This window comes from Bos indicus, chromosome 5 (genome assembly GCF_029378745.1).
Source record: "Bos indicus isolate NIAB-ARS_2022 breed Sahiwal x Tharparkar chromosome 5, NIAB-ARS_B.indTharparkar_mat_pri_1.0, whole genome shotgun sequence".
NCBI lineage: Eukaryota > Metazoa > Chordata > Mammalia > Artiodactyla > Bovidae > Bos > Bos indicus.
The window spans coordinates 32,383,569-32,402,502 of NC_091764.1; the positions used below are offsets into that span (position 1 = coordinate 32,383,569).

Below are 18,934 nucleotides of genomic sequence, written 5' to 3' on the forward strand. Positions count from 1 at the left end.
TGGGAAAAGTAGTGTTGGGGTGCTGGTCCTCCAGCTTGCCTTTTGCCCTGGCTTGCTGGCTTCCTTCAAACAGGCTTGACTCAGAGCCTGGTTCACATTAGCCAGATACAAGCCCAGTGGCGCCCCAAGCTGAGATGTTCAAGAGCCTCAATAAAAGACAAAATAGGTGGGGAAGGGGAGGTAAAGGTGCCTACCCATCTCAGCCATCTGTCCATCATCCCACAAAGCTGGACTGGCAGGCTGCCCAGCTCAGGCTTTTCTGATGAGTGCTTAGGGAACCAGCACAAAGCCCAGCCTGTAACATGAACCTGTGTGCCTGCTCGTGGTGGCCACCAAGGAGAGGGGAGATGGAGAGTAGAGTAGGGCAGGTAGAAAGTCATCAGGTCAGCGGGCCCAGCCAGGTAGCCTGCATGGGAACCCTTTTTGGAATGTGCACAGCTTGTCCTGAACTGTTGCCCACGGGGTCTGTGTCCCACTGACCTGTCCTCACCGCATCCTTCCCTGCCTCTTTCCAGGGTGAAGCTGGCCCCACCGGTGCTCGAGGTCCCGAAGGCGCCCAGGGTCCTCGCGGTGAACCGGGTACTCCTGGGTCCCCTGGGCCAGCTGGTGCTGCTGTGAGTGTCTTTTGCCTGAAGGGTCTGGGGTCTGAGGCCTTGGCACACTTGACTCTCTGCTGAGGCCCCTGGCGCCTCAATCATCACACCTTCCTTCTGGCTCAATGCCTGCCACCCCCCACCAGTCTCTAGAGACACATCTCCCTCCATCACCCATCCTCCCTTGAAGTGTCTCGCAGGGTCCCACCTGGAACGGACCAGGGGCCTAGGAGCACGATGTGGGGTGGAGATGTATTCTTCACTGCTTATCTTATAACGACACTGTCTCCTTTTTCAGGGCAACCCTGGAACTGATGGAATCCCTGGAGCCAAGGGATCTGCTGTGAGTGCCGCCCTCGGACTCAGCTCCTCCAGGTGGGGTCAGTCCCTCCTCGCGCCCCCCTCCTAATGCCCTTCTCTCTGCTCATGCTGACAGGGTGCCCCTGGCATTGCTGGTGCTCCCGGCTTCCCTGGACCCCGTGGTCCACCCGGCCCTCAAGGTGCAACTGGTCCTCTGGGCCCAAAAGGTCAAACGGTAAGATCCAGTGAACCCCGAGTCCCACCCACAGCCCCAGAGTCAAACCTGCCACCCCTACCTCCTGTGCCCACAGAGTCCTCTAGTGGGCTGCCTTTAAGGTGGGGTGGCGGAGGACTTCTAGGGCCGTGGGGAGAACGGAGTGTAAGAACCTGCTTTTCTCCTTTGTTAAGGGTGAGCCTGGTATTGCTGGCTTCAAAGGCGAACAAGGCCCCAAGGGAGAACCGGTGAGTACCTGGCTGCCACCCCTGGCCCACTGCCCACCTCCGCAGCAGGCGTGTCCCCTACCCTGGGCCCTCTGAGGGTGTACCCAGAGATGAGATGTGACAGAGAAGCTGATGCAGTCTCAGCTGTCATCTTCGGCTTGACCAGCTTGACTGCCACTTCTCCTCACCCAGCTGATCCTTTGTGACCTCACTTCCCCAGGTCCCCCAGCCCTGAAACAGCAGTCATAGCCACCTCCTCCTCATGTCAGGCCTGTGCTTGCCCCAGGGGCAGGCAAAGACTCACCCTGTTTCTCTGCTATGCTGGTTCTCAGGGCCCTGCTGGTCCCCAAGGAGCCCCTGGTCCTGCTGGTGAAGAAGGGAAAAGAGGTGCCCGGGGAGAACCTGGTGGTGCTGGGCCCGCCGGTCCCCCTGGAGAAAGAGTAAGTGGGCCAGGAGTCTTTCCCCACGCTCATTGGGTGTGCCCTGGAGATACAAGTTGAGTTCCTGTGGCTCTGGGTCTTTGCCAAGTCTGTGGACCTCATGTACCTTTTCTCCACCCACCTCCACACTCCTTAGTTCCCTCACCCCTGGGTGACATGAAGCAGTGGGAGTTCTTTCCAAAAGGTGGGGGCAGGCCCAAGAAGTTAATCTCTCAGAATCTTGCGCCTGGAGCTTCCCAGGTGGCGCGAGTGGTAAAGACATGGGTTCGATCCCTGGGTCAGGAAGATCCCCTGCAGGAGGGCATGGCAACCCACTCCAGTATTCTTGCCTGGAGAATCGCCACGGACAGAGAAGCCTGGCAGGCTACAGTCCATAGGGTTGCAGAGTCAGACACGACTGAAGTGACTTAGTAGGCATGCATGCACATAGCTTCTGCTCTGCAGAGACTGCGGTAGGAGGGTTGGTGGGATGGACACCTGGATCCTGACTAGGCTCTCTGCAGCCACAATTGGGTCAAGGGCCTCTTTAACTCATTGCCTCTCCCCTCTACTTCTTCCTAGGGCGCTCCTGGAAACCGTGGTTTCCCAGGTCAGGATGGTCTGGCAGGTCCCAAGGTGAGCAGGGGAACAGGGACTGGGCCCACCCATCACCAGTCAAATGGCTTTCTGCTGACCCGCTGCCTCCTCTTGTATAGGGAGCCCCTGGAGAGCGAGGACCCAGTGGCCTCGCTGGTCCCAAAGGCGCCAACGGTGACCCTGGCCGTCCCGGAGAGCCTGGCCTTCCTGGAGCCCGGGTAGGTAGCAGGGATGCTTCTGTTTTTAGCTTCCAACTCTGAGAAGACTCCTCACGCCCTACCCGACCTGGTCCCTCCAACCCTGTGCTGACACCCATCCCCTTCTCTCTCCTAAACAAAGGGTCTCACTGGTCGCCCTGGTGATGCTGGTCCTCAAGGCAAAGTTGGTCCTTCCGTAAGTCCATCTTCTGGGGTCACTGGGAGAGGTTGGCGGGTACTCCTGGGGAGGCAGGTAGGAAGAGAGACAGGGTGGGGGCAGCCTGTGAATTTTGAGAATTGGGGAGGGGAATGGATGGGATGGTAGGCCTGTGGCCAGGTGTGGCCTATGCAGTGGCTGCAAGTTCTAAAAATGCCACCTCTTGTGCATTCGGGCCTTCTTTTGGGGAAGACAAAGCCTGATGTGCGCTTTCAGGAACAAAACTTCTAAGCTAAGCAGTGCCTTGTCACTGATGAGTCCCGTGTGTGATGTGGGCTGCCGGTTGCGACCTTGGTCAATCCTACATGCTCTTTGTCTGGCCGGTGACCTGCCCTGAGCCTGCGCTCAGTAGATGGACAAATGTGGTCTCGTGTTCATGTGCTGAGAATGGTGTTCTCTCTTTCAGGGAGCCCCTGGTGAAGACGGTCGCCCTGGACCCCCAGGTCCTCAGGGGGCTCGTGGGCAGCCTGGTGTCATGGGTTTCCCTGGCCCCAAAGGTGCCAATGTAAGTAATCACCTGTCCTTCCGTTTCCTTCCACATGGTGCCGCTACCTCCCTGCCCCTGGGGAAAGGGCTGGTTCCCAGAGTTAACCCAAGGGCTGTGATGAGCGAGATCCATGGTGTTCTGGGTGGCTTGGACCTCCACACCCCAAGGAGTGCCTGTGATCAGGGGAATCCCAGGGCTCTTTAGAGCCCTCAGAACATCTCAGCCATGACACCGATCCCCGGGTCAGCGCTATCAGCTCACACCTCTGAGCATAAGAGAGGCGCTGATCCTCGACTTTAGCCTTTGCTGTCCATCAGGCAGTGGCCCCACGCCCCGATCTCCCCCCCGGCCATACCCCTACTCCCACCAAAGCCCTCCACCTCATGGCCCTGCCCTCTTTCTTCCAGGGTGAGCCTGGCAAAGCTGGTGAGAAAGGACTGCCTGGTGCTCCTGGTCTGAGAGTAAGTGCCTCCCCACTGCCCACCCCTGGGTGTTTGTTGCTCCCTGTGGGGAGGGAGCATCCCTGTGGCATGCTCCTGGGACCCCTGGTTGCAGCATGATGCCCATGGCTGAGCCTGTGCTGCTCTGGGCCCTGTGGGAGTCCACCCCAGGAGACTTTGGTGGCTGACAGCATCCAGGGAGGTGGAGAAGGCTCTTATGCTGAGGACTGAGGGAAAAGAGGGGGGTGGGAAGGGAGGGTGGAGAAATGGAGTTCAGGCAGAGGATTGGCTGGAAACTCTGGGCCACGTAGTGCACCCGCCCGGTGCTGGGGTCTGCAGAACTGGAGGAGTGTATCATGATAGCGCCCCTCTCTCTCCCCACTAGGGTCTTCCTGGCAAAGATGGTGAGACAGGTGCTGCAGGCCCCCCTGGACCCGCTGTAAGTACCCGCCCAGCCTCTCCAGGTAGCCTGTGGGCAGGGGCTTGGGGCGGCGGAGGTGGGTGGGGGGTGATGGAGCTGACAGATGTGGATCTGGGCTGATCCAGCACCCTGACCCAGCCTGAGCAGAGGCAGTGTGGACCCCGCCTGGTGGTCTGGGGTGCGGGTCACTCACTGGTGGGAGAACAGTGGGCAGTGAGGGTGGTGTTGCCTGCCGTGGGTGCCCCCTGGCCCCTCTAACCCTGGATGTGGCACCCAGGCTCTCCAGAAGCTGGCTCAGCTCACCATTGTCTTCCTCTGCAGGGACCAGCTGGTGAACGAGGCGAGCAGGGTGCTCCTGGGCCATCTGGGTTCCAGGTAGGCGGCTGGACCAGCTTCCTATTTATTCTCTGTCCAGGGCTCTGGGGTGGCAGCAGCGCCCCCTCAGTGGGGGCCAGGGGATGGGTCTTCCTGCACCCCAGCTTTTGCCCTGTGCTGGCCTCCCCAGATGGTAGGGCAGCAACCTAACTCCTTTCCTAACTAAGTCACCTTGGCTTCTAGGGACTTCCTGGCCCTCCCGGCCCCCCAGGTGAAGGTGGAAAACCAGGTGACCAGGTGAGTATGGGGTCCTGTGAATCTGCAGCGTGTTTAGGTGGGAAGGTCTATTCTGATGCCCAGGAGGCAAGGGCGGGAGGGGGAACAAGGAGCTCAGTGAGGCAGAGAGTGTCTGGGTCCCGCAGCCCAGCTCGCCACAGTCTGAGCTCCGCTCCAGGGCAGAAAAACCTTGCTCTCTTACATTCTTCTTTGATCTTCAGGGTGTTCCTGGTGAAGCTGGAGCTCCCGGCCTCGTGGGTCCCAGGGTGAGTGTCCTGTTGGCCATTCCCAAGTGGCTTCTCTGAGCGGTTCTGCCTGCCTGTCCCAGCAGAACCGCAGCCCCAGGTCCTGCCCCACCACCGTGCCCCCCAAGCCAGCTCCGCTCCTATCTCCCTGCTTCTCCCTGGCTCTCTGTCCTCTTCCGGCCTCTGCCTGACTGTTCCGTGGTGTCTCCACTCCAGGGTGAACGAGGTTTCCCAGGAGAACGTGGCTCCCCCGGTTCCCAGGGCCTCCAGGGGGCCCGCGGTCTCCCCGGCACTCCTGGCACTGATGGTCCCAAAGTAAGTGAGATGGGTGTGGTCCTCTGGGTGGAAGGGGACAGGGCTTGGGGGATGAAGGTGGAAGGCGGGAGGGATGGAGGGTGAGACCCAAAGGGGTCTAGGCAGAGGAAGAAGGGGAGGAAAGGGGGCTTGGGGCGCCCAGAGGAGGAGCTGCCCATCACAGAGGCCTCTCCCCAACAGGGCGCAGCTGGCCCAGCTGGCCCCCCTGGGGCTCAGGGCCCTCCAGGTCTGCAGGGCATGCCCGGTGAGAGGGGAGCAGCTGGTATCGCCGGACCCAAGGGAGACAGGGTGAGTACCGGGCTGAGCAGGCCTCCCCGCAACTCCCTCCTGCTCCCCACAGTACCCAGTCACCCCCTTGAAGAACTTGGAGGCTCCTCTATGGCTCTCTGTTTGACCTTTAGTGACATCATCCGCTGACACATCCCTCCATCTCACTTCTCTTACTGCTCGTCACCCACCCTGAGACCACAGCAAACCCCTCTTGGCCAGGCTCTGAGCCCCGCCTGGAGCCCATTCAGGGAGGACACTGTGCTGGCAAAGCGGATCTTGGAGTGCCTCCCTGAGGTGGCCCGTTTTCTGTATTCCACAGGGTGATGTTGGTGAGAAAGGCCCCGAGGGCGCCCCCGGGAAGGACGGTGGACGAGTAAGTGGATGCTGGTGGCAGGCTCCCTGGGGTTGGGATGGGGACGGATGCAGGGATCCCATGCACTCAGGGACAGAGGGGCCGTGTGTGAGCGTGGTCCCTGGCCCCATGTTCAGTTGTGTGGGTTGGGCATCTGCAGGGACTTCCCTGTCAACACTGGGACCCTGGGGTGAGAGGGCGTTCTGGGGGCCATGGAAGGATACACCAAGGGCCCCTGGATGTGGGCGCCCCAGGCTCCCTGCTGGGCACCGCGTCCCTGGCTGCCTCTCCCGGCCCCTCACTCGGCCTTCTCTTCCCAGGGTCTGACTGGCCCCATTGGCCCCCCTGGCCCAGCCGGAGCCAACGGTGAGAAGGTGAGTCATGGACCCCTTTCTTCACTCTGCCCCCATCAGATCTCCTTCTCACCTCCTACCAAAGACTGCTCTCTCTCCTCCCCTCCATCAACAGCTGTCACCCTCCTCCTCTCCAACTGCTGTAAGGAGTGAGGGTGGGGGCCTTCTTAGCAGCAGAGTCCTGGCGGTGCGCGCCATTGAGGGAAGCAGAGGGGTGGGGCACGGGTGTCTTTCTCGATGCCCTGAGGAGGATGCAGGTGTGGCTGAAGCAATGAGAAAACAGGCTTTGGGTCGCTGGGGAGACCGGAGCCCCCACCTGCCGTCAGGGCTGCTTCCTGGGTGCACTTTGCTCTGGAGGGGCCCCCTCTGAACCCACACCCCTCATCTCTGGCTTTTGTCCCCACCCCCCTCCCCAACCTTAGGGAGAAGTTGGACCCCCTGGTCCTGCTGGAACTGCTGGTGCTCGAGGTGCCCCGGTGAGTATCTGCCCGGAGCCTGGCCCTGCAGGGGTGTGGCTCCCTCCCTGCAGTTCGGGCCTGGGGATGGGAGGAGAGATGAGAAATGAAAGGGAGAAGGGACGCACCCCTGTCCATGATGTGATCATGGTGGAGGGCCTTCAGGTCCCCAGACCCTCTGGCCACAGGAGGCCTTCTGGCCTGGCTTGGTTTGTTTAGGATGGAGCTCCCTGACCCCTTTTCTCGGGGGTTACTGTGCAGTAGGCTGGGCCAGGGTGGGCTCTGGGCCCCCAGGAGGAGCTGAACGGGCAGGCAGCTGAGCCTCCGCGCCCCTTTCCTCACAGGGTGAACGTGGAGAGACAGGCCCCCCTGGACCTGCTGGATTCGCCGGTCCCCCTGTGAGTATCTCTGTCCACCTCCCTGCCACACCTTCTACTCTGGTCAGCTTGCGGGGGAGGGAGGAGAGGAGGGAGGGACAGGGCTTAAAGAGGAGGGGAATGTCTCCTTTCCCTCCACACCAGTGTGACAGTCCCAACCTCAGAGCAGGCGCTCAGACCCGGGGTGGACACACACACACACAGTCTCCGGCCCTTTGGGAGGAGCTGTTCCCCCCACTCACTGGCTTCCTCCTTCCCGAGCCAGGGTGCTGATGGCCAGCCTGGTGCCAAAGGTGAACAAGGAGAAGCCGGCCAGAAAGGTGACGCTGGTGCCCCCGGTCCTCAGGGCCCCTCTGGAGCTCCTGGGCCTCAGGTGGGTAAAACTGAGCTCCCCTGGGAGCTGACCCCACAGGACAGGGAGGCTGGGCGCAGGGGGAGGGGCCTGGGCAGGCCAAGGGCGGCGGGGCGGCCTGGGGAGGCTGCAGGAAGGAGGAGTTTGTACTCAGGGATGAAGGTTCAAGGAGCTACGCTACCCTGGCTTTTGTTGTCACGGGTGTGGGTGCGTGGTGGGGGCTGGGGGAGGGAACGCAGGTACCGCTTGTGGCTCAGGACAGAGCAGCCAGCCTCCTGGGAGACCCTGGTTGGGCTCTGAGGACGCCTAATGGGCTTCTCCTCCCAAGGTCTACTGGAACATGAGTCTTCTATTGGTCGGGGTAGCAGGCCCGCCTGTGATAGCTTCCCAGGCTGGGATGTTCATGCTGACAAAGCTCCATCTTTGTGGTCCCGGCTCTCAGGAGTCTGTGGTCAGGACGACTGGGCCTCACTGTCTCCCTCTTCCTCCTCAGGGTCCTACTGGTGTGACCGGTCCTAAAGGAGCCCGAGGTGCTCAAGGGCCCCCGGTGAGTGAGGCAGGAGGAGCGTGGTAGCTTCTCTCACACCCATCCTGGCCTCACAGAGGCTGCACCCCACCTCCTTCCTTCTCACCCACCTTTGCCCCCACCCATCCCATAGCCATGTGGGAGAGAGGACGCCCCTAAAGTCTGAATGCCCCAGTCCAATCCTCCCCTGCAGAGGCAGCAAGAGGCAGTGGCCACACCCCAGGGGCCCTGTCTCCCTCTCTAACGCCCCTGGCTGCTCTGCAGCCCCTTGCCCTTTTCCACTCCAGCCTGTGAGACCACCCCCCCACCTTTGATTCTGGGGCCTCCTGAGGGTCCAAAGTGCTGAGTCTCCCCTCTCCTCACATAGGGAGCCACCGGATTCCCCGGAGCAGCTGGCCGCGTCGGACCCCCAGGCTCCAATGTGAGTGCCACCCCGGCTGGTTTCTACCTTACCCCTAGCAGGAGGCACAGGCAGGGGTCACAGAGTCTGGCCCAACCCCATGCACATCTTGTGCCCAGGCCCACACCTGGGAGGAGCAGTTAACTGACCGTGGAGACCTGTTCTCCGCGTGGACAGCTGGAAGCAGGGGCTGTGCCCTTTTGCTGGCCATGGGCTTCTGGCTCTGCTTCACCGTGGACACGCATTTCTTGAACACACTGTGCTTTATGAGATGGTCTGCATCTTGCCCTTGGGGAGCTCACAGCAGAGGGAGGAGAGACGATAAGTCAGCGGGCTCACCAACGCTGTCAAGTGCAGGGCGGTGGGCACAGAGGCTTAGGGCTGGGGGGATCGAGATTGGAGCAGTTCCTTGAGGATGGGTGGCGGGAGAGAGGCCACAGGGAAGGACGCAGGAGAGTCGGAACAGGGAGAATGTGCAGCGGCTGGGGAAGCCAGGCTGGCTGTCCAGAGCTCACGCGGAGCGAAGATGAAAGAGGCGGACCAAGGGGGCCAAGCTGCCCTTACTGTGGAGGAAGCCCCCAGAGGGTTGTGGCAGCCTGGAGGGACGGGGAAGGGTGAGAGAAATTCTCACTTCCTGTGTTTTGCTTCTCCTAGGGCAACCCTGGACCCCCTGGTCCTCCTGGTCCTTCTGGAAAAGATGGTCCTAAAGGTGCTCGAGGCGACAGTGGGCCCCCTGGCCGAGCTGGTGACCCTGGCCTCCAAGGTCCTGCTGGACCCCCTGGCGAGAAGGGAGAGCCTGGAGATGATGGTCCTTCTGTAAGTCCCACCCCAGGGCCAAGGTCCCTGAGGAAGGGGTGCAAAGGGCATGGGCTCCCAGAGCCTAGAGTTGGGGGGAACAGGGCTGTGGGGCTGCCGGGAGCAGGGGTGCTGCAGAAGGTGCCCTGCAGGGCAGGAGAAGCACTGACCTGACCCCCACAGTGGGCAGCTGGCCGCAGCACAGACGGGCGGCGGCTGCGTGTCACTTCTCAAGTTCTCACCTCCTTCCTCTCCCCGCTCAGGGTCCCGATGGTCCTCCAGGTCCTCAGGGTCTGGCTGGTCAGAGGGGCATCGTTGGTCTGCCTGGACAGCGTGGTGAGCGAGGATTCCCCGGCCTCCCCGGCCCCTCGGTAAGTGGGGACGCCCCTTCCTCCTGGCTAGCCGGCCCAGCCTGGCTCAGGTGGAGGGTCTTCACTGGCTGTCCTCGGTGGCCCAGCCACCTGCTCCGCACCCTTGGAACTGACCCACGGTCAGCCGTCTTCCCGGAAGGGCTGAGAGGGACCTTGGAGCGCACACTCACCCTCCTTGTCGCTGCCCCCAGGGTGAGCCTGGCAAGCAGGGAGCCCCTGGAGCATCTGGAGACCGAGGTCCCCCTGGCCCTGTGGGTCCTCCTGGCCTGACTGGTCCTGCTGGTGAGCCTGGACGTGAGGTGAGCAGTGGGTCTCACTGTGGGGACAGGGGAGCCCTGGAGGAGGCGGGTGACAGGGCAGGCCAAGCCCAAGTGCCCAGATGCGATGGGAGGGTCGTGATGGGAGAGAGAAGGCCAGGGAGACTAAGAGCTGGGTGCACGGAAGGGCGGCAGGAAGAAGCTAGCTGGGAAAGCCTTGGCTGGACAGGGGTGGGGGCAGCTCTGATGGCGTCTGCTCCCCTTTGCACAGGGAAGCCCCGGTGCTGACGGCCCCCCTGGCAGAGATGGCGCAGCTGGAGTCAAAGTGAGTGTCTCGTGCGGTGGGGTGGGAAGGACACTTCATCGGCCTGGCAGGGTCAGGGTCAGAGCCACATCCCTCCTTGCCTCCTCTGGAAATTCCTCTCTGAGCCTGGGACCTCTCTCCTGACAGGGTGACCGTGGAGAGACCGGTGCCGTGGGTGCTCCTGGAGCCCCTGGGCCCCCTGGCTCTCCTGGCCCCGCTGGCCCAATTGGCAAGCAGGGAGACCGAGGAGAAGCTGTGAGTACCTTGATTCAGTAAAAGCCATGGTGCAGGAGGGTGGCCGGGTGGGCAGGGAGCTCCTCTCCACCTCCCGCCCTCCCCTGCCCCAGGCCCTGGGAACAACCCTGGGTCTGGGTTGTGAAGCAGCTGCCTCGGTGCCCAGCCCGTGGGCAGACGCAGCAGTGGGCCATCCCTGCCTCGACTGCTCTCTGACGCTGCCCGCCACTTACCCCACAGGGCGCACAAGGTCCCATGGGACCTGCAGGACCTGCTGGAGCCCGGGGAATGCCAGTGAGTATCTGAGTGCCCTGTGCTGGGTCCTGACGGGCAGGCTCGGGGGTTGGGGGGGGTGTCCGCAGGGACCTGGGGCTCCTTGGCTCAGGTGAAGCCGGCAGAGGGCTCTTGCTCTGGGCTGAGCTGACCCAACCTGTGTCTGTGTGTCTCGTTCCCAGGGCCCTCAAGGCCCCCGAGGTGACAAAGGAGAAACTGGAGAGGCTGGCGAGAGGGGACTGAAGGGACACCGTGGCTTCACTGGTCTGCAGGGTCTGCCCGGCCCCCCTGTGAGTGCTGCTATCTGTGCTTGGCTCCCCAGGGCCTCCCTCTCTGCAGGGACCCCTTGAGTTTCCCAGGCTGCTGAAGCGACTTGGGATGATCCCAAGAAATGTCCAGGCCTGGACCGCCTCCAGGTTGGAGGGAGGAGCACGTGGAAGGGCCATGGGGCTGGGGGTCGGGGAGCAGATACATGTCCCAGCCAGCTCCCAATGTATATACCTATTCTCGAAGGCCTCCCAGCCTGGGGCCTGTCTGTGCTGACCTCTGACCTTGGCCTCTTCCTTCCGCACAGGGTCCTTCTGGAGACCAGGGTGCTTCCGGTCCTGCAGGTCCTTCCGGCCCCAGAGTGAGTGAGAGGGAGTGAGCCCTCCCTAGGGGTGGGGCCGGGGCTCTGGGCAGGTGTCTGAGGAGGAGGGGAGTGTGGCTGCTCCCGGGGAAGCCTTGGCCTCAGGGGGCCTCACTGGGCAGTGGAGGTGGGACCAGCTTGGTGAGAATGTGGCCAGAGAAGAACCTGAGACCCCAGGATGAATATACGAGTGGCTCTCGGCTGTCAAATGGCCCCCCTGGGAACAAGGGTTTACAGAGAGGCTTGTAGAAGGGTAGGAAAGCTGTGAGGCCACCCTGCTGGTTCTTGGCCACACACGGGCCAGCGTGGGGTTCCGTGACTGAGAAGTGAGGAAAATCGGAAACAGCATGGCTAGTGCTAGGAGGGCCCCTCCCCAACACCAGCTCCTCCCCAGCCTTCCCTTTGCTGAGGCTCTTTCCTCACCGCCTGCCTCTCTCCTGGCCTGCAGGGTCCTCCTGGTCCCGTCGGTCCCTCTGGCAAAGATGGTGCTAACGGAATCCCTGGCCCCATTGGACCTCCTGGGCCCCGTGGACGTTCCGGCGAGACTGGCCCTGCTGTGAGTGTGCAGACCCCGGCCCGCTGCGTGGGGCCTTTCCAGCACCGGGAGGCTGGAGCTTTCTGACGCTAGGGGCTTCTTTCGGGGTGTCCGCCTGCAGCTAATGTGACAGCACCCTTTATCTGGGAGCCCCCAGAGGTTCAGAGGGTCCACGGGAAACCGAAGAGAGGAGCTAATGAAAGAATAAGGCGCATTCTGTGGTTTTCTTGGTCCTGTCCCATTGCACGTACACCCACATTCCCAACCTCATGGGACTGGGAAAAAGACATTCTATTGATGGTACATTCTAGAAGGTGCGGATGGACACAGGAAGGGCGGCATCCCTGTCATTCCTGGCTGATTTCTCTGTTTCCTGCTGCAGGGTCCTCCTGGAAACCCTGGACCCCCTGGCCCTCCTGGCCCCCCCGGCCCTGGCATCGACATGTCCGCCTTTGCTGGCCTTGGCCAGAGAGAGAAAGGCCCCGATCCTCTGCAGTACATGCGGGCCGACGAGGCAGCCGGCAACCTGAGACAGCATGATGCCGAGGTGGACGCCACACTCAAGTCCCTCAACAACCAGATCGAGAGCCTCCGCAGCCCCGAGGGCTCCCGCAAGAACCCAGCTCGCACCTGCCGAGACCTGAAACTCTGCCACCCTGAGTGGAAGAGCGGTGAGGACCCCCACCACAGAGAGCAGGCAGTCAGCCCCCTGGGCCCAGCCCCGCTCAGAACACAGGAGCAGAGTCCGACCTGGAAGGGTCTAGCATGGGTGTCCCCCTGCACCCCACATCTCACAGCAGAGAAACTGCAGCCTTGGCCCTGTCCTGCCGTGACCACACGGCGGAAGTGACGTCAGGGTCAAGTTCCATCCACAGGCTGGCCCTAAGCCTGCTCTTCTGCTCGCACCCCTGTTTAGCCTGGATGTTCCCCTCGCCCGCTCCCTCCTTCTCCCCTCCCTTTGGCTGCATGTGGCCCTCACACCCTGCTCCTCTCCCGCTGGGTGTCCCTATAGGCCTGTCAGTCACTCCAGGCAGGCCTGGCCCTCTCGGGGGCGTGGGTCTGTGCCTGTCTGAGCCCCGATGGGGTGTTGCCTCCCCGCTGCAGGAGACTACTGGATCGACCCCAACCAGGGCTGCACCCTGGATGCCATGAAGGTTTTCTGCAACATGGAGACTGGCGAGACCTGCGTCTACCCCAACCCGGCCAGCGTCCCCAAGAAGAACTGGTGGAGCAGCAAGAGCAAGGACAAGAAACACATCTGGTTTGGAGAAACCATCAACGGTGGCTTCCACGTGAGTCCCCCGCTTGCTCTAGGCCATGGGCGGCGCCTCAGAACCTCCCTCTGCTTTCTTCTGGGGAGTTTTCAGCACCTTGCTCACATTCCCACCAGTTCTGGGTGAGGGAGGGGGCTTAAGAGGAAGGAAGGAGGAGAGATAGGATTTTTTCCCCCTCATTTAGAGGTGGAGGTGGAGGAAGAGGTCCTCGGAGGCCTGCTCCATCCACTTCCTGGAAGCAAAAATGTCTTCCCAGTGACCCCTCCCCAACCACCATCAGCTGCTCCTCCCCCGTCCACTGGCAGCCCCCATCCCCAGGCCTCATGCTGCTGCTCTGCATCCTCACAGTTCAGCTATGGAGATGACAACCTGGCTCCCAACACCGCCAACGTCCAGATGACCTTCCTGCGCCTGCTGTCCACCGAGGGCTCTCAGAACATCACCTACCACTGCAAGAACAGCATTGCCTACCTGGACGAAGCTGCTGGCAACCTCAAGAAGGCTCTGCTCATCCAGGGCTCCAACGACGTGGAGATCCGGGCTGAGGGCAACAGCAGGTTCACATATACCGTTCTGAAGGATGGCTGCACGGTGAGTTCGGCAGGCTGGGCCACCAAAGAGAGAGAGAGAGACCTTCCTGGGGCCCAGGGCTCAGGCTGGAGCAGGCTGAGGGCTGGCCCACAGCGGGGTCATGGTCCTAAAGGGGCACACGTGTAAGGAGCTGTGCAGGGACGACACACCAGCGACAGCTGGGGGAGGGGAGCTTGTCGGTTCTGTCTCCTCCCCTCCCTCGGCTCAGTGTGTCCAGTGACTTATAGGAACAGTCATGCATAGTGTGGGGGCCTCTGCCCTTGCAGGTGGGGTGCTCATGTAGGGGATGGGAAGGAGAAGGGTGGGGGGCGGGGGAGGCCCTGCTGCTGAGAACTAGAGTCTGGAGTCGAGGTGGAGGTCAATCCAAAAGAGAATTAGAGCCCCCCAGGGTGTTCTGCGCTTGGTGTTCTGTGATGCTTGGCTTTCCTGATCACAAGGCATCCACTGACTCTCCTCTTGCTCTCCCCTAGAAACACACCGGTAAGTGGGGCAAGACTATGATCGAGTACCGGTCACAGAAGACCTCCCGTCTGCCCATCATTGACATTGCACCCATGGACATAGGAGGGCCCGAGCAGGAATTCGGTGTGGACATAGGGCCTGTCTGCTTCTTGTAAAAACCCGAACCCAGAACCAACACAATCCATTGCAAACCCAAAGGACCCAAGTACTTTCCAATCCCAGTCACTCTAGGACTCTGCACTGAATGGCTGACCTGACCTGACGCCCATTCATCCCACCCTCTCACAGTTCGGACTTTGCTCCCCTCTCTAAGAGACCTGAACTGGGCAGACTGCAAAATCAAATCTCGGTGTTCTATTTATTTATTGTCTTCCTGTAAGACCTTTGGGTCAAGGCAGAGACAGGAAACTAACTGGAGTGAGTCAAACGCCCCCTGAGTGACTACCCCCCAGCCCAGGCAAGAGGCCCCTGCAGGTGCCGGGCGCAGGGACTGTGTGTGTCCTACACAATGGTGCTATTCTGTGTCAAACACCTCTGTATTTTTTAAAACGTCAATTGATATTAAAAACAAAAAAATTATTGGAAAGTACATACTGGCTTGTGCTTTGTGCTTTATTCTTTATTTTCCACGAGTCCTGGATTCTGTGGGCAGGACAAAACGGCTGTCCTCAGGCCTTCTCTTGACTGAAGCCACACTGCCTGGTCTAGCCACCTCACACAAACTTGCCTTTTTGTAGCCCCTGGCACCGAGTGGAGCCCAGGGGTGAACAAGAAACAGAGACTCAAGGTTTGGGAAGGGAGGCCCGAGGCAGAGGTGGGGGGGCTTGTTCTTGAGCATAAACCCGGGCACACCTCCAGGGCGGATTAGTGCAAGAGGAGAGATGCGCTCTGAGCTCAGATGGGGATTGTGGGGGACGGGCTGCATCCTGCTACTGGGGAGAGATCAGAGATGCAGGAGGGGGTGCACGATGTGGGGAGAGGAGTAAATCCACAGAGGCCCATGATAAGTGCACATAATCAGACAATCTTGCTGACCTACTTATCTGTCTTTCCCTAAGACTTCAGTTCAAAGAGAAGTGTTAGGGCTAAACTCTCACCCCTTATTCCTTTTTCCTGGCCCCTATTCTTCACTTCCTGGGCTGGCACTTGAAGCTTCCACAGATGTCTTAACTGTGGGCTTATGAATGGACAGCCTTCTACTTCTTGCTTTTCAGATTTGTGTATGTGGGGCAAAAAATGAGGAAGTGGACACCTTTTCCACTAGAGGGGGCTGGTGGATGACAAACTAAAAGAGTACAATACAAACAGAATTAGAAGAGCTCTCTCATAATTTAAATAACACTTCTAAATACCAAAAGAGCTAATGGGGGCAGTGTGGAGAGGTGCACAGGTGCTTACAAAAACTTCCTCAGACCACAGGTGGAGCTGATAGTTGAGTTTGGTTCCAACCTGTCAGCCACACTCAAAGCCCATCCTGCCCCTTGGCTCACTTCACTGGCCATGGTGGAGTGGCTACTTACTCTACAATGGCTCAGTAGATCCGACCATCAGCTCAGACCCTGGTAAGAGGAGTCCCATGTGCACCAGGATATCAAGCTGATCTCTCGCAGCCCACCCATTTCCCGGGGACCCAGTTAAAACCTAGATAAAACGGCAACTGCTGCATAGGTAACTGATGAATGGCCCAGAAGGGAAGAGAAGCAGCAGGACAGAAAGCCCTGCATCTGTGGTCAGATCAAAGCCACCCTGGGTGGCAGTGCTGCAATGCAGTATAACCACTGCCTTGTCTTAAACGGGGCCAGAGGCTTGCCACCGATTCCCATGACCCCTGATGCCCCCAGGAAAGGCAGGTCTCTCCAGGCACAATAACCTCTGATAACATTTTGACCCCAGCAGGACTGGGTGGACAGACCTGGCTGACTAGCTGTAGTCCTCAGTCAGGTTACTGTCCCTTTCTGGAGCTTCCTCATCTCTAACAAAGTGTCCAGCTTCAAAGGGCTTTAGTTTTTGGCACTGCGTGGAACCCAGGAGACTGACTCCAGTGAAGACTTACTCAAGAGCCAGGGTACGTCACAGACAAACTTCTAAAATAGTTTCCTCTTCTAAAGAAGAGAAGAAACAGAATGAAACTTGAGGTGGTGAAGGGTCTTACTTTAAAAGGCAAAGAATGAGGATTATTTTTGCCCAGAGAAATATTTAGGACCCCTAGATTCATGTAGAACTTTTACAAACAGACTGATTCTTTCAACAATTTGTTTCACATCTGGGGCTAGAAACCCTAGCAGGACAGTTGACTTAGAGGTCTCAGGGATCCTACTTTGGGGTAACGAGTGTTGCAGAACAGATAGTGGAGGTATACTGTAGCCTGTAAGGGACCTGGTATTGTTGGCATATAATTGTAAATAGTGTTCTTGTGGTTTGGGACCTAATCAAACCTATAAGCGTTTGCATAGCAAAGGAAACCATAAACAAAACAAAAAGACAACTTATGGACTGAGAGAAAATACTTGCAAATGATGAAACTGACAAGGGCTTAAGTTCCAAAATACACAAACAGCTCATACAATTAAATAACAACAAAAAACAACCCAACTGGAAAAATAGGCAAAAGACCTAAATAGACACTTCTCCAAAGAAGACATACGTGTGGCCAATAAACACATGAAAAGATACTAAACATCATATTAGAGAAATATAAATCAAAACTACAAAGAGGTACCACCTCACAGTGGTCAGAATGGCCACCGTTAATCAACAAGTCTACAAATAATCAATGTGGAAGAGGGTGTGGAGCAAAGGGAACCCTCCTACACTGTTGGTGGGAATGTAAATTGGTATAGCCACTATGGAAGACATTATGCAAGTTCTTCAAAAAACATGGAAATAGAGTAGCCATGTGATCCAGCAATCCCACTCCTGGGCAAACGGCCAGACGAAACTGTAACTCCAAAAGACACACGCACCCCTGTGTTCACAGCAGCATTATTCACAGCAGCCAGGACATGGAAACGACCTACATGCGCACCAACAGACCAATGGATAAAGAAAGTGTGCGTGTGTACGTGTGTGTGTGTGTGTGTGTGTGTGTATAGCTCACACGGAATACATGGTGATATTACTCAGCCATAAAAAAGAACAAAATCATGCCATTTGCAGCAACACGGAGGGACCCAGAAATTAAATGAAGTCAGTCAGAAAGACAAATACCATATATCACTTATATGTGGAGTCTAACGTACAACACAAAAGAACATACTTACAAAACAGAAGAAAAGACTCACAGTCGTAGAAAACAGACTTGCTGCTGACAAGGAGGAGGGAAGGAGGGGGAAGGAACAATTGGATTAGGTGCAAACAATTATATACAGGATGGATAAACAATAAGGTTCTATGGCATAGCACAGGGAACTAAAGTCAATATCCTGTGGTAAAACATAATGGGAAAGAATATGAAAAAGAATATATATATATATATATATGTATAACTGAATCACTTTGCTGCACAGCAGAAATTAACACAAATAGTAAATCAACTATATTTTAACAAAATTTTAAAAAGAAATGCATTCCTCCCAAGTCTCAATCCAGTATAAAGGTGATGGCAATGACAGCTGAGCCAACCACTTCCTCTATTTTGGCGTTACTGAGAGCAAATTCTACATGCATTTGTTTAAGTATTAACAGAGAGCATGACCCAACTACTCAGAGCATCCTACAGTGCAGGATGGGATACTGAGGATGTAAACAGACATGACAGTTTATAGCGTCATTCAGTTCAGTTCAGTTCAGTCGCTCAGTCGTGTCCAACTCTTTGCGACCCCATGAATCACAGCATGCCAGGCCTCCCTGTCCATCACCAACTCCCAGAGTTCACCCAAACTCATATCCATCGAGTCGGTGATGCCATCTAGCCATCTCATCCTCTGTCGTTCCCTTTTCCTCCTGCCCCCAATCCCTCCCAGCATCAGAGTCTTTTCCAATGAGTTAACTCTTTGCATCAGGTGGCCAAAGTACTGGAGTTTCAGCTTTAGCATCAGTCCTTCCAGTGAACACCCAGGACTGATCTCCTTTAGAATGGACTGGTTGGATCTCCTTGCAGTCCAAGGGACTCTCAAGAGTCTTCTCCAACACCACAGCTCAAAAGCATCAATTCTTCGGCGCTCAGCTTTCTTCACAGTCCAACTCTAGCATCCATACATGACCACTGGAAAAACCATAGCCTTGACTAGACGGACCTTTGTTGGCAAAGTAATGTCTCTGCTTTTCAATATGCTGTACCTTTTCTTCCAAGGAGTAAGTGTCTTTTAATTTCATGGCTGCGGTCACCATCTGCAGTGATTTTGGAGCCCAAAAAGATAAAGTCTGACAGTTTCCACTGTTTCCCCATCTATTTCCCATGAAGTGATGGGACCAGATGCTATGATCTTTGTTTTCTGAATGCTGAGCTTTAGGCCAACTTTTTCACTCTCCTCTTTCACTTTCATCAAGAGGCTTTTTAGTTCCTCTTCACTTTCTGCCATAAGGGTGGTGTTATCTGCATATCAGACTTATTCCTTTATGTTTAAAAATGTAACTGCTCTCATTTGAATATTATACCTGCATTTAAAGACAATGTTGAGGTGCAAGAAATGCTACTGAGGCACACAGTCACAAAATGTTACTCAAAACTGAAGTACCAATAGTAGCTTTTTGAGAATCACATGAAAAATATGCTGGAGGCTGTTTGGAAAATGGAAAAAGAAAAAATGAAGCAATATGAACATCTTCAAGTATTTAGGGCATGTTCTCAAAACTGGTGCACTTGTGCCTCCATACAAATCATGTTTCATCATTTACACAGAGAACAGTCATCACCATCATGT

The 18,934-nt window shown here is 57.5% G+C and overlaps 1 protein-coding gene across 2 annotated transcripts in view; it reads left to right on the top strand.

The window, feature by feature from the left end:
- Positions 1 to 14,661, top strand: part of COL2A1 (collagen type II alpha 1 chain) — a 30,207-nt gene extending 15,546 nt beyond the window's left edge. For both annotated transcript variants that reach the window (XM_019960703.2, XM_070789207.1), the window contains 36 exons: positions 516 to 614; positions 892 to 936; positions 1,030 to 1,128; positions 1,302 to 1,355; positions 1,667 to 1,774; positions 2,336 to 2,389; positions 2,470 to 2,568; positions 2,690 to 2,743; positions 3,171 to 3,269; positions 3,659 to 3,712; positions 4,077 to 4,130; positions 4,434 to 4,487; positions 4,671 to 4,724; positions 4,925 to 4,969; positions 5,165 to 5,263; positions 5,444 to 5,551; positions 5,853 to 5,906; positions 6,206 to 6,259; positions 6,661 to 6,714; positions 7,038 to 7,091; positions 7,336 to 7,443; positions 7,916 to 7,969; positions 8,316 to 8,369; positions 9,003 to 9,164; positions 9,407 to 9,514; positions 9,706 to 9,813; positions 10,043 to 10,096; positions 10,223 to 10,330; positions 10,550 to 10,603; positions 10,765 to 10,872; positions 11,157 to 11,210; positions 11,659 to 11,766; positions 12,128 to 12,416; positions 12,850 to 13,037; positions 13,368 to 13,610; positions 14,081 to 14,661. In XM_019960703.2, coding sequence (XP_019816262.2) covers positions 516 to 614; positions 892 to 936; positions 1,030 to 1,128; positions 1,302 to 1,355; positions 1,667 to 1,774; positions 2,336 to 2,389; positions 2,470 to 2,568; positions 2,690 to 2,743; positions 3,171 to 3,269; positions 3,659 to 3,712; positions 4,077 to 4,130; positions 4,434 to 4,487; positions 4,671 to 4,724; positions 4,925 to 4,969; positions 5,165 to 5,263; positions 5,444 to 5,551; positions 5,853 to 5,906; positions 6,206 to 6,259; positions 6,661 to 6,714; positions 7,038 to 7,091; positions 7,336 to 7,443; positions 7,916 to 7,969; positions 8,316 to 8,369; positions 9,003 to 9,164; positions 9,407 to 9,514; positions 9,706 to 9,813; positions 10,043 to 10,096; positions 10,223 to 10,330; positions 10,550 to 10,603; positions 10,765 to 10,872; positions 11,157 to 11,210; positions 11,659 to 11,766; positions 12,128 to 12,416; positions 12,850 to 13,037; positions 13,368 to 13,610; positions 14,081 to 14,227 — 3,342 coding nt within the window. In that variant the 3' untranslated portion in view covers positions 14,228 to 14,661. The remainder of the gene's footprint in view (positions 1 to 515; positions 615 to 891; positions 937 to 1,029; positions 1,129 to 1,301; positions 1,356 to 1,666; positions 1,775 to 2,335; positions 2,390 to 2,469; positions 2,569 to 2,689; positions 2,744 to 3,170; positions 3,270 to 3,658; positions 3,713 to 4,076; positions 4,131 to 4,433; positions 4,488 to 4,670; positions 4,725 to 4,924; positions 4,970 to 5,164; positions 5,264 to 5,443; positions 5,552 to 5,852; positions 5,907 to 6,205; positions 6,260 to 6,660; positions 6,715 to 7,037; positions 7,092 to 7,335; positions 7,444 to 7,915; positions 7,970 to 8,315; positions 8,370 to 9,002; positions 9,165 to 9,406; positions 9,515 to 9,705; positions 9,814 to 10,042; positions 10,097 to 10,222; positions 10,331 to 10,549; positions 10,604 to 10,764; positions 10,873 to 11,156; positions 11,211 to 11,658; positions 11,767 to 12,127; positions 12,417 to 12,849; positions 13,038 to 13,367; positions 13,611 to 14,080) is intronic.
- Positions 14,662 to 18,934: the final 4,273 nt, after the last annotated feature.